The 13,178-nt window shown below is 42.0% G+C and overlaps 1 protein-coding gene across 3 annotated transcripts in view; it reads left to right on the plus strand.

Moving 5' to 3' along the window:
- The window catches only part of CD109 (CD109 molecule), a 120,571-nt gene that overhangs the window by 22,578 nt on the left and 84,815 nt on the right, over nucleotides 1-13,178 (plus strand). For all 3 annotated transcript variants that reach the window (XM_053914017.2, XM_053914016.2, XM_053914018.2), the window contains 2 exons: nucleotides 4,292-4,522; nucleotides 10,087-10,212. In XM_053914017.2, coding sequence (XP_053769992.1) covers nucleotides 4,292-4,522; nucleotides 10,087-10,212 — 357 coding nt within the window. The remainder of the gene's footprint in view (nucleotides 1-4,291; nucleotides 4,523-10,086; nucleotides 10,213-13,178) is intronic.

A 13,178-nucleotide genomic window follows, 5' to 3' on the forward strand; every position in this document is an offset into this window, starting at 1 on the left:
AAGAATAGTATTCCTTTCAACTCATAGCAGAGATTTTCCTCTTATAAAATAGAGAACTTAACTGAGGGAAACTGGCCTAGACGAATAGTGTGGGAACCTGGGCTGGTTTGATCTTGCTTCTGCCATAGTGGACCCTACTGTCCTGGGTGTGTAATTAACACTCCATCCTTTGCCGTGTATAATGTGCACCCACATTTTTGGCCCAACCTTTCAGGAAAAAAATCTTTCATTTTAGTTTTTTAATTCAATTATTTATTTATTTATATTTAGATACTTGTTTTCTATATTATAAAGGAATTTCAGCATTTATTTTTGAACATATTATGGTATAAGAAATTTTATGTAACCAATATTTACAAAACACAAGAACAGATATAAGGTATTTCAGGTATTACCCATGTATAATGTACATCCTTATTTTTCCCTCAAAAATTTGGGCAAAAATAGTGTACATTATACATGGCAAAATACAGTAGTTTCCTTGTCCTGGAAAAGGGCAGAGTCATGCTGAGCCATGTTGGAGCCTGAGACCAAAGGAAGCATCAGTAATACTGATCCTGTCTTTGTTTAAAATTTTAATTTTCTGCTCATGATTTTATTATTTGCATTATTTTTGATATTTTAAACTACTTAAAATAATGTTATTTATTTTGATTACTGAGTTTTTTGGAACCTCCTTAACTTTTGTACCCGAGGTGAGTGCCTCACTCACCTCACGCTAGTCCCAGCCATGGAAAAGGGGGTAAGACACTGTCTCTATTTCCTAACGGCTACCTGGGGCAAAATGAGATGTTAGAATGCTGTGAAATTTGATACAGAAGTGCAAAGGGGTTATTATGTTGTTGAGAGTATTGAAGGATGGAACATGATTGCTAAATATTGTATCTGAATTAATCCTAGTTCCCATTGCTTTGATTTGGAGTTTGTACTTTTATTACTATGCTTCATTTTGGAGCTTCTCGTCATTTAACGTACAGTAGAGTAGAGCACAGCATCCAACAAGAGGTACAATTTGGTATATTTTTCTGAGAATAGATGACTAATGACTTTGACCCTGACACATTCCATACTTGTGTGGGTCAGCATTACTTGATGGGTCCCCCCATTACCTCTTGAAGGTTCCTTGTCAAGCACATTCAGAAACCAGGTTCATTTTGAGGCGTTCCTAGAGAACCTAGTGCTCCCAAACAACACCTTATAAAAGTTACTTATATTCCATAGCTGTTATGTTTCTTAGTTATTGTGTTTTCCTTACTAAGAAATACTTTGCTTCTCTATTATTAAATAAAGTGGGGGTGGGTAGGGTAAGGGCATAGCAGGCAAAAGTGGGGGTGGGAATTTATCTTGATGACAATAAAACCTTAGATTGCATTGATGTAACCTATAACATTAGATGCTGGCCGCCAGTGCCTGTGTATATAACACTGTTGAAAGAGTATTCAAATGAGAAGATTGAAATAAATTTTGTGTAATATAATTGTCCTATGGCAGAAAGGGGTGGGATTTAAGTTCAGGAATCATAGCTTAAAGCACAATAACTATCTGGTTCCCTCAAAGAAGTCTGCAGTTACGTAGGGCGGAAAGGCTGAAAAGAGAAGGCATATAGAAGGGATAAGGGCACTTGGGCTTATTCCAATAACGCTAGAATACAATGTACTTGTCTGAACTATCATTAGCTGGAAATTTGGCTACTATTACTCTTTTAAGTCTTAACTACACGAAATACTAACTCCAACATCCTATATGTGTCTTTAATATTATGCTTTTTCTATTATATGTAGTCATAGCAATTATTTATTGAAATCTTTACTAGAGATTATATTTAGGACTTGTCCCTTTTTAGTAAAGCAGTTTTAAAGACTTAGTCATAAAATGTCTGGGAAAATTTGATGACACTGGCAAAAATAGAAGGTTCTGTATTTTTGTAAGTTTTCAGTTAAAATAGGCCAAACTTTCAAAGCACACTTGCATTCTGATATTTGTAAATGTAGTATTTTATTTCATTTGAAAAATATTTTTTTAAATTTATTTTTGGAGAGGGGAGAAGGGAGGGAGGAAAGAGAGAGAAACATTGATCGGTTGCCTCTTACACACCCCCAACCTGAGACCCGGCCCAAAACCCAGGCATGTGCCCTGACTGGGAATCGAACCAGTGACCTTTCAGTTCCTAGGCCAGTGCTCAATCCATTGAGCCACACTGGCCAGGGCTAAATGTAGTACTTTAAATTTTTTTTAAGGCCTTCATGATTTTTTTGCTGTAAAATATGAATATTTGAATTCTTTAAAACAAGTGTGTTATTAACATCTGTTTACTCATTGTTTCTACTTTTGATACACTACAATGAGCCTTTAATAAGGAGTAAATAAAAACATAATTGCTGCTTAATACAAAGATTATTTTTTTGTACAAATGTGCCAGAAAAAATTTATTTGTAAATAAATTTAACTTAAAATAAAGGAGTGATTTTTACAATTAGAAATGTTTTTAGTGTTTGCATTAAGTAAAATTACTAGTATAATTTTTAATAGTAACTATCATCTTAAATTTCTCAATTTTATTTTGAAAATTATTTGAAATTTTCATATTTGCCTTTAGTAACTGCTGTTATTAGTGAAATAAAATAAGAGAAATACAGTCATGTTTTCTCAGTTTCCATAGGACAACTGATCTTTCAGAGAGAATCGTCGATTGTTGTTCCACTTATTTACACACTCACTGGCGGTTCCTTGCATGTGGCCTGACCGGACTTCAAACCCGCCATCTTGGCCCATCAGGACGATGCTCTACCAGCTGAGCTCCCTGGCCAGGGCCCATCTTATGTTTTACATGCATTTCCAAGTGAATTGCAGACATCAGTACTTTTCTCCCTAAGTGTTTCCTGCTGACCATTTACTGGTGGTTTGTTACATTTCCTTCTTCTTACCAACATAATCCTAGCTTTATGGTAGCTGCTATTACTGGAAAATCTCCTCTGAGCTTTCTGTGGATAAAACTTATTTGCAAAAGGGAGTCAGAATGTAGTTTAGAACCTCGGGTTTATTAATCTGTAAATGAACTACAAGTCAGGTGTGCTAGTTATCTATTGTTGTGTAACTTACTATCCCAAAACTTTGGGTTAATACAACAATAAACTTTTATTATTCACAGTTTCTGTGGGTCAGGGATTTGGGGACCACACAGTCGGGCAGTTCTGATTTGGGGTCTCATGAGGATGCAATATAGATGTCAACCAGAGCTGCAGTCATCTGACGGCTTCACTAGGGCTGGGTCTTCTGCAAGGTAGTTCACACACCTGGCAACTTGGCAGTGCGGGTTGGTGGGAGGCCTCAGCTCCACCCCACGTGGGCTTCCCTACAGGCTTGTTGAGTGTCCTCAGCACATAGCGCCTGACTACTTCTGCCAGAGCGAGGAATCACAGGAAGAGGGAACCAGGCAGAAATCATGCTTTTTGTGATGCAGACTCATTCTATTCTAGAGAAGCCACTAAATCTGGGGAATCAGGCTCTATCTTTTCAAGGGAGGAGGGTCAGAGAATTTCTGGACATATTTTAAAACCACCACATGAAGGATTTTAAGAGTAGCATAGCTCCCCCTGGGCTTGAAGCTCAGCTGCTGACCTGGAACAACTCTCTTAACTCCTCTGAGCCTCTGTTTCCTTATCTGTAAAATTGTATTAGAAGGATTATTGTGAAGTGAAATGACACAGCACAGTCATACTGCGGAGTATGGCTTCCGTTCTGTTAATGCTGGTTGGTGGGATTTCTCTAAATAGAAATAGTAAAAGTAGCACCCACCATCCTTGCCGGAATGGTGGCACACACTGCACGAGGTGCTGGAGGAGAACGCATTGTAGAACAAGCTTGAGAGTGCAGAGCAAACCCCAGATCTTGTGCAGCTAGCTGTGCCCTTCACCAGCTGACTGCCGCAGATAGGGTGTGGCAGGGAAAGAACGTTGAAGGTTGTTGGACACTCTGACCCACAATGACTGTTAATAAGGAAGACTTTGCACTTGGAATAGGAAATGACAAGTGACTGCAGCTGAGAGAGAGCTGTGGGAGGTGTGTCTCACTTTCCAGAAACCCTGTGATTTAATTGGAGAGCAAACTACAGGATGTTTAAAAAAAAGGAGAGCAAATTGTTTAACTTCAGGGCCTAGGAAGGGCAAATTTTCAACATTGCAATTACTTTTAATTATGCTATGTGTTTACATTTTCCATTCTCCTTATAATTAAGAACATTTTTGAGGTCAAATAATGAGACCTTGATATGTCTGATCTCTTTTTTTCCTAGCTACCTCTGAACAGTGCAGATGAGATTTATGAGCTACGTGTAACTGGACGTGCAGAGGATGAGATTTTATTCTCTAATAGCACACGCTTATCATTTGAAACCAAGAGTATAACTGTCTTCATTCAAACAGACAAACCGCTATACAAGCCAAAGGAAGAAGTGGATTTTCGTATTGTTACACTCTTCTCAGATTTTAAACCTTACAAAACCTCCTTAAACGTTCTAATTAAGGTAAGTGCCAGACAGAAATGAAGCAAGGAGTTTAAGCCATCTTACTGACGCTCTGTTTTGGGTTTTGCGCATTATCTTAGAATTCATCCTGGACATCTTCCCTCCCACCATGGAATTCTTTCTCTAGTAAAGGGAATTTAGGCTCCAAAGAAAAAAAGAAGGAAGGAAGGAAGGAAGGGATGGAGGTAGGAAGGGAGGGAGGGAGGGAGGAAGGAAAAGAGTCCAGGCTCTAAAGTCGGCTTGCTTGGGTTCCAGTCCTGACTTCTTCATCATTGATTTATTCATTTGTGAACCATTTATTGAAGTTCTGTTCCAGGTACTGGGTTAGGGTAGTGAACCCAGCAGATTAGGTCCCTGTTCACATTGAGCTTCTGTTTCAGTGGGCAGTGGGGAGACAGATAATAAATAAACATACACGTATATATAGATGGACAGATATGTATACATTTGTGTGTGTGTTTGTGTATGTGTGAGAGACAGGGAGGCAGAGGACAGAGATTGTCATTTCCTGTAGGGTTATTAGGGAAATCCTATTTGAGCAGAGACCTAAAGGAAACAAAAGAATGAGCTCATATACACAGAGGGAACGGCACATACAAAGGCACTATTAGGTGCATTGGGACAACCACAGGCTGACAGTGTGCTGGAGCCCAGGGAGTGAGGGGACAAATTTTAGGAGATACAGACAGGTGGGCTGGAGGAGGGGTTATAGAGGGTCTTGTTAGCCATTATATGGACTGTGGGTTTTATTCTGAGTGAAACGAGAATTCACTAGAGAATGCTGCGAAGAGGCATGATGTGATCTGATATAACATCTTAAAAGAATCACTGTCTGCTCTAAGAATAGATCCAGCTGTGGGACCTTGAAGAAATTCATTAACCTCTCTGAGCCTCAGTTTCCTTATCTGTGAAGTATGTGATAATATCTCAGAAATTTCTTGTGATGATTAAGTGAGATAATGCAAGTAAAGCATTTAGAACTGTGCCTGGCACCACAGTACGCGCTCCCTGAACACTAGCTGTCATTACTGTAGGAAGCTCCTTTGGGAGTCACTCGGCCTCTGCTGCTTGAACACCCTGGTGATCTGGGGGCAGCATGGTCAGCAGACTGAGCGCTTTCCTGTGAGAACCAACATGAAGACAATTGGGCTCCAGCTGGAAGTGGTTTCCATATTTAAGCTGAGGAGAATGCTGGACATTAAAGCATAACATGGAAATAAGGCAACCAACTCATCCCAGTTTGTCTGGGACTCTCTTGATTTTAAAACTGAAAGTCCCTGGTTCCAGGAACCCCTTAGTGTGGGACATCGGTTCCCCTCAATGTTCTGATGAATAACATAGAATGGGAGGTAAATTCAGGCTTTCCATTCAGCATCTTCCCATTTTTAGTTTGTTATTAAACCAACAAACCAACAAAAATCAAGCAAACCAACATGGGTACATGTAATTTTAAGCCATGGTGCGTTTGTAGCAAATCCCACACTGGTTGGCATGGTGCTCAGTGCATGTTTATCAAAGGCAACTAGGACTACTGCAGGGTTGGCCGCTCTGTGAATTTCTGCCTCTGCTGTATGTTGGAGCGTCTGAAGTGGGTTGACACAGAGAAGAGCATTTCTAAATTCATGAAACTCAGCAGGGCTTTATGGACTCCATTCATACCATCCTTTGTCATTTATCCGATACACTGAGAATTTCCTGCAAGCCAGAAACTATGGGCAAAATGGAGGGTTTAGAAGTGAATGGCTGCTTATCGTTGGCTGTTTATATCCATTTTGCCTCCTTCTACCTTAGGTCAATAAAAGTCAGCCTTGAATAAAATGTCTGTTTGCAGCATTAACCCAGAACTAACCCTGCTGATTCTGGATAGCTGCTCTGTGCATTTGTATGATTTTGCCTTGCTGTTCTGCTCTAGCATCTGCCTTTGAAACCTCTGACTTGTGGATTCTTTGCACTCTTCTCTCCAGTTTTGAACTTAGCCTGACACATCCATCTTTCCCAGAAACCCGCAGAGAGACCTTCCTCTTGCTACCTCTGGTTGTGAGGGATCATACTGGCTTGGCCCACCTGTGGCCCTCTTGGCCAGGAGAATGGAAGTTAGACTAAAATTTCGCCTGGAATGCAAAGTATTTAAGAACATTGACCGGGGGGTGGGTGGGGGGTGGCCATACTCTGCTCTCTGCGTCCAGGCAGTGAGGCTGGGATATGAACTCATGTCTACTGCCTCCTTCCTGTAAGAGGCAGAGGCCAGGCCAGAGCATTGATGCGAATGCCCACACTGCTGTGCTCTTCCATCGAAAACAGCCACTCAGGCCAGGCTTCACCAGATGGTAATGTTTTCTACGTCTTTCAGTGTGGAATTGTTGTTTTCTTGGGAAAACGTTCCAGAATAAAGTGGGACTTAGTTTAACGAGAGTGCCTGGACTTGGACAGTTATAGTTCCCTAACACAGCACCATCTGCAGGCTAACATGGGTAAGTGCATCTGATGGCTCTGAGGTTGACTTTTGGGGCCCATTTGCCCAGCCCACATAGGAGGTAGCTATACCGAATGTCACAGCATATTCAGGGGAGTTAAGTGGTTTCCCTCCCCACCTTCCCTTCTTTCTTTCTCCCTCCCTCTCTTCCTCTCTCTCTTTCTCCCTTCCCTCCCTCCCTTCCTTTCATCATTGGATCTTACTCATTTTTCCTGCCACAATAACTGATCTTCTGAGGAGGGAAAGGAGCTTAAGAGGCCTTTCAGCAGCAGGAAAACCATGTTTAATTCTGCACTAATTTTGGCCTCTTCCAGCCAGTGGGACCTAACATAATGGAAATAAGTGCCCCCAACATGGTGCTGGCTGCTGGTGCAGCTGGCTTCCACTTTGACCTCTGTTCTTGAAGAAGTTGTTACTGCTGATATGGGTGAATGACTTTATGTGGGAGCAGGTGTTGGCAGGGGGATGTATCCTGATTGTGTTCTGACATTCTGGCCTGGATGCAGTTGTTAAACCAGAATCTCATCCCTGGCCAGGTGAGGGCGCCACCTTGTTAAGTGATTCACTTCTCTAATTCTACATGCTGGACAGCACTGTATGCACAATCTAGGACTCCAGGGAATGGCAGAAACACTCCTTGCAGACACATTATTCAGCCACGGTGTTCACGGCTCAAGATAGACTGGCCCAGGCAGCTGGCACTGTGCTGTCCTGAAGCAGCTGACAGCAATCCAGCCATCCAGAGGTAACTCAGAGGGCACGAGGGGCTGCCTGTCCAGCATCTCCTCGTGCAGCTGTTCCAGCTGTGACAGGGGCACTGTGCACATTTTATGTGGCTGTCCCGTGTGCATCCCACCAGGTGGTGGCTGTGTGCAGATGGTGGGTTCTGCTGTGATGCCATCATGCACGGCCTGTTCAAATCCTGACGTGCTCTGTAAAGACTTCTGGTGTTCCTACATTCGCTCTGCCTTCCTGTTGGTGACAGTTAGGCCTGTGTCCAAGACAGGCTTGGAAAACGACAAGGATTATTTCATTCACTCTCAACACTCCAGATCGCCCAGGTGTAAAGTCTCAAAGACTTCAGTTTGGACTTCTTTTGTTCATAGGGCTATGAGACCACTTGGGAGAAATGTGCACCCTCACCAAAATAAAAATACATCAGCATAGGACAAACACTCCTTTTCCTCCACTGCCAGTAACACGGGGAGATATTGTTATTATTTTATCTCAGTCTGATAGAAGAAAAATGATATTTCATTGTTTTCACTTGCATTCTTTGAATTGTTAGCATATATTTATTAGCTATGTATATTTCTTCCTTTATTTTCAAGCCTCTAAACTCGTAGGCCTCCCATGCATCCTGCTGTGCAGGCACAGTAGAGCACACTGCTGATTACAGTGCCTGTCTCAGGAGCCTGCCGTGGATGGACACCTGCTATTCTTGAATTGCTTTTGGTCTTTGGTTTTAACAGTTAGTTTCTGGCTACTCAATTCTCAGCATCGTGCTTACTACTGACTTTCACATTCTCCCCCACTTGGGGAGAGAGATTTCTTTTGGCTTCTAATAACTGGACCAACCCAATACTTCTAGATCTGGATTGGGTTATAGGATACTAGAAATATCCTATACTTCTAGTCAAAGGATAAAGAATAGTAATATGGAAAATATTTGATCCCTGCTCTCAGAAGTTCACAGTCTACTTGGGAACAAACAAATGCCCCCCCCCCCCCCCCCCAACTAGTGAATACTTCAAACAGTAATATGTATTCAAGAGGGATGAACTTCAGATGTCCCAGGGGCTCTCGAGAAGGACGTCATTTCTGCCTGCTGGAGGCATATACAGAGGCAGGACACCAGCTAATTTCACCAGGTGGGCAAGGACGGGAGGGCGTTCCATGCAGCAATTGTAGAGGCCGAGATGCGTGGGTTTGGGGTGTAAAAGTCAAATATGTATGTTTGGGGGAAGATGGATCTAGAAAAAGAGGGGCTAGCTTACTAAGGCTTGTAAACTCTGCAAAGGAGTATAGACCTCATTCTGTAGGTAAACAAAAGTTAGTTACTAGTGGTCTAGTAGAATGACCATAGCCAATGTTTATTCACTGCTTGTTGTTTATACAGCAGGAATTGTGCCAACGATTTCAACCACTTTGCCTCCGTCCCAGATTAATGTTTCAGGATAGCACTGTTAGTAGTGGGGAAGGCCTATTGGAGGGGCAAGACTGGAGGAGGGAGATTACTTGCAGTTGGGAGTTAGAGAACAGGATCTGGTGGCTATGTGGGAGGATACAAAGCAGACAAATTAGGGAGATAGTGAAGAGACAGAGATGACAGGGCTGGGGATGGGAGAAGATTCTGGAATGACTGCTGGTTTGGCCAGGATGGATGCTGCATTGTGAAGGGATTGTTGTCTGGGGAGTATAGGAAGACACAGGTGTTTTTCATGCATCCCCTTGGTTAACCATCTCTGTGAGACATTTTTCTTGAATTAAATGACACCTGGGTTTGAATCCTGAATTACACCATGTGTTGGTGCTGAAACATTGGCCCATGCTGATTGCTTACAGTCAAGTGGTTACCTAACGTCTCCAGGCATGAGTTTTCTCGACTATACTGTTGGATAACCCTACCCGGAGGCAGAATTTTAGTGACTGAATGGTGTGTGAATTGTAATGATGAGGCGGAGCGCCTGACCCATAGTGGGCTTTAATACACGGAGCCTGTCATCTCTACAGTGGAATTGTCCTTTAACAGCAGCGGCCGCACAGGTTTGGTGATATGCGTGCTGCAGTGTCTCCTGTGGAAGGAGACTTGGTGCCAGGAACTAAACGATGGAGCAGAGACAGAATGTTCTCCGGAAAATATGAGCAGAGAAGAAGTTTTTATTTGTCTTCTTTAGTAGTATAGAGCTCACATTTCCTTATTTATTTACTTATTTCTCTATTTACTTATTTTAGAGCTGACATTAAAAAAAATCTCTGTGCCATATTTAGTGTGTGCCTGGGAGTGCTGATGGGATCATTTATAACTAGGTAGGGTACATATGTACACAGGCAGTTTTTATACAGTTAACATGTATGGTTTTTATTGTAGGACCCCAAGTCAAATCTGATTCAACAGTGGTTGTCAGAAAAAACTGATCTGGGAGTTGTTTCCAAAACTTTTCAATTATCTTCCCATCCAATACTTGGTGACTGGTCCATTCAAGTTCAAGTGGATGTGAGTATAAATATATCTTTAAAGGGAATGTTAAAATGATATAAGTAGATCAAGTGGGGAAATATATCCAGTCATTTATTCAAAGAACAGGAAAACATCAATCTGAACACCTAGACAATTTAAGTGATTTATTTGTAACTTACTGTGTTTTTCAATGGGCTAGCCCAGCTTATAACACATTAGAGTTTTAATGATTATTGCCTTTTTCTATAATGTAATTTTTGAGGTTCAAACATTTCACTTTTCAGTATAAAACTGACTAAATGATGTTTGTTTATTTCATGCATCAAGTATTTTAACACTAAGCAACGCATGCATAGCTGCTGTTCGGCAAATTTTTTGTCTCAGAATCATAACTCCTACTTTTATCTTTGTTTTAAAAAACACGGTGAGTTGAAACAGCCACATCAATCTTGTGTTCCCCAATCCTCCTTTCTCCCCAGCTCTCCCACCTGCTTCCTTTATTTGCTGCTGACTCATGGCTCTGGGATCCAGCAGGCGGGGCATTCAAACCCCCTCCGTGGCTCCGCCTTTGCTTTTCTCCTGGGCCTCACCGTGTGATGTTTGAAAATTTGTTGAATATTTCCCCACTGGAATTTATTCAAATAAATTTGTGAGTGAGAGCTTTAAAAAATAATTCTGTTAGAACAGGGATTCTCACCATCAACATTTTGGACAAAAATTCTTTGTTGTGGGTACCTGTGCACTGGAAGGTAGTTAACAGGATCTCTGGCCTCTACCCACCAGCTGCCTGTAGCGGCCCTCCCCTTCCTCCAAGCTGTGACAACCCAAGGTGTTTCCAGACTTTGCCAAATGTCTCCTGGGGGGAAAATACCTTCTCCCTGCTCCAGTGAGACCAACTGTATTGGAAGGAATACTCAATCATTAGCATTAGACCTGAGAAGTACCAAGTACTTAATAAAAAAAAATGAAAAAAATTATTTTCCTTTGGTTAACATTTTCTGGAGCCACATCCCCAAAACAGAGCTAGTTTACCTTAGTCAGCACCTGTGCATAAAGATGAAGAGCATGCTGGGCTTGTGGAGAGGCTGTGCCACAGGAGGGGAGACATGGGAAGTGAGAGCGTGTGGAGGCACGTCCAGGAGCTGTGGCAGCCTGGAGCAGAGGGGATGGACGCTGGGGAAGCAGACAGCTGAGCTTGTAGGGAAGGAGGAAGGAGTAGATGTTTGTGAGAGACGTGGAGAGAGAAGGGTTTGCATAGAGGCAGGGAGCCTCCTGTGTCTGGGATTTGGAAGTTTGAAGAGTACAGAGAATAATGGGGTTTGAGGATTTAGGAAGCATATTGTGAGTTGTAAAGAGTTAGGTTTTATTCTCAGTTCCCACTCTCTGATTTCACTATAAATTCTTTAGGAAATAGTTTGTCCATCCATCCATCCATCCTTCATCTAATATGTGTTGAGGGCTTATAGTGCTGTGATCAACACAGGAAGCTAAGCATGTGACTTCTGTCTTCAAAGACCATTGCCACAGTGAGATGAATAATATGATAAAATTTAAACGACACAATGGCAACAGAAAAACAGAAAGAAGGCAGTGGAATGGTAAGGTGCTGAATCAGCGAGGCCCTCCAGGGGCCTCCAAGGATAGAGTCTCACTGGGACCACCTTGGGGTGAAGAGGGTTTATTGTAAGGATGAGCACTGATGTCTTGGGGCCCAGCTACTCCCTCTGTTTCTTGTGGTCTGCTCTATTTTCTTCTCCCACTTCTGCCAACCTTTAAGGTGTTCTGTGGCCCAAATCTGGACAGGTCACAGTGCTCAGCCAAACAACCGTTGTCCTCAAAGCCCTACACGCAAGACTCCTCATGGGTGGATGGGCTTCCCCTGGGTCCTGTGTCCGTCGTTGGTCCACTCAGAAACCACCCTGCATAATGAGCAGGCGGGGAAGTCTCAGGTGGGTAGAGGCCTCTGAGATACTAATTTGTTCAATGAGTGATGAACAGAATAAGAACCAGAGGAGAGAGGAGAGAGGGGAAAATAGTGGAGAAAGCCTTCTGGAAGATGTGAGATTGTAGATGGGAAGATTCACACACAGATTGTCTCATGTAGTGGTTTGTGGACTTGACCTATCCTATGGCTTTGATAGGAAAAAAAAATAAGGACATTTAGGTACTAAAAAAATTAAAACCTCGTGAAAAATTTGGGCTTTGCCCACCTCTTCAGCCTTCATCTTCAGTTAAGTGCTACCCTTACCCTTGAACTCCATGCTTTAGACATACATCCTTTACCAGTCTGTCTTATCCCAGAGCCTCCCAGTGTGGTCCCTGGGACACGTTTTTTTCTGCTGTTGTTCAGGTGACTTGATTTTGCTCTCCAGTCATCGCCTGAAATGGATTAACTCCACCAGACGTTCCCGTAGCACTCTGTGCTTCTCTTGGTTCGTTCATTCATGCCTCTTTGAGTCGGCGGTACTTCACCTCTGGGACAGTAGTTATTAAATGAATGTATTAAAGCAATAGAGTAGTCATTTGTCTTAAACTAAATACAATGTTCCCTTTTCCACATTCTATAAAGCATCCTTACCCTTTTGAAGACAAGCGTGTTGATTAAGTACTTATTTTTGATGATATAATATTCCCTCACCCCCACTTTTTATTGAGGTATAATTAACAAATAGAACTGTAGGATATTTAAATGTACAATGTGATTTGTATGCATTGTGAAAGGATTTTGCCCCCAGGAGATGTTAGTGCGCACAACTAAGGAAAAAAATCAGCCCTTTATTAAAAAATAAAGTCCTTCAATGGCCACCAGGGGTCAGAATAATCAAAGAAATGACTTAGCTTTGCTGTCTGCTTTGTATCTTTCCTTGGCTCCTACACAGCATTCATGCACTGTATATTGCTTATTATTGAAACTCTTTTCTTTCAGCAGTAAATTATTACTATGGTGGAAATATATTTATTATTTAAATAGTTCACCATTATAGCCTCTATTTTTGTTCTCC

The sequence above is a fragment of the Desmodus rotundus genome, chromosome 11, assembly GCF_022682495.2.
Source record: "Desmodus rotundus isolate HL8 chromosome 11, HLdesRot8A.1, whole genome shotgun sequence".
NCBI classification, from domain to species: domain Eukaryota; kingdom Metazoa; phylum Chordata; class Mammalia; order Chiroptera; family Phyllostomidae; genus Desmodus; species Desmodus rotundus.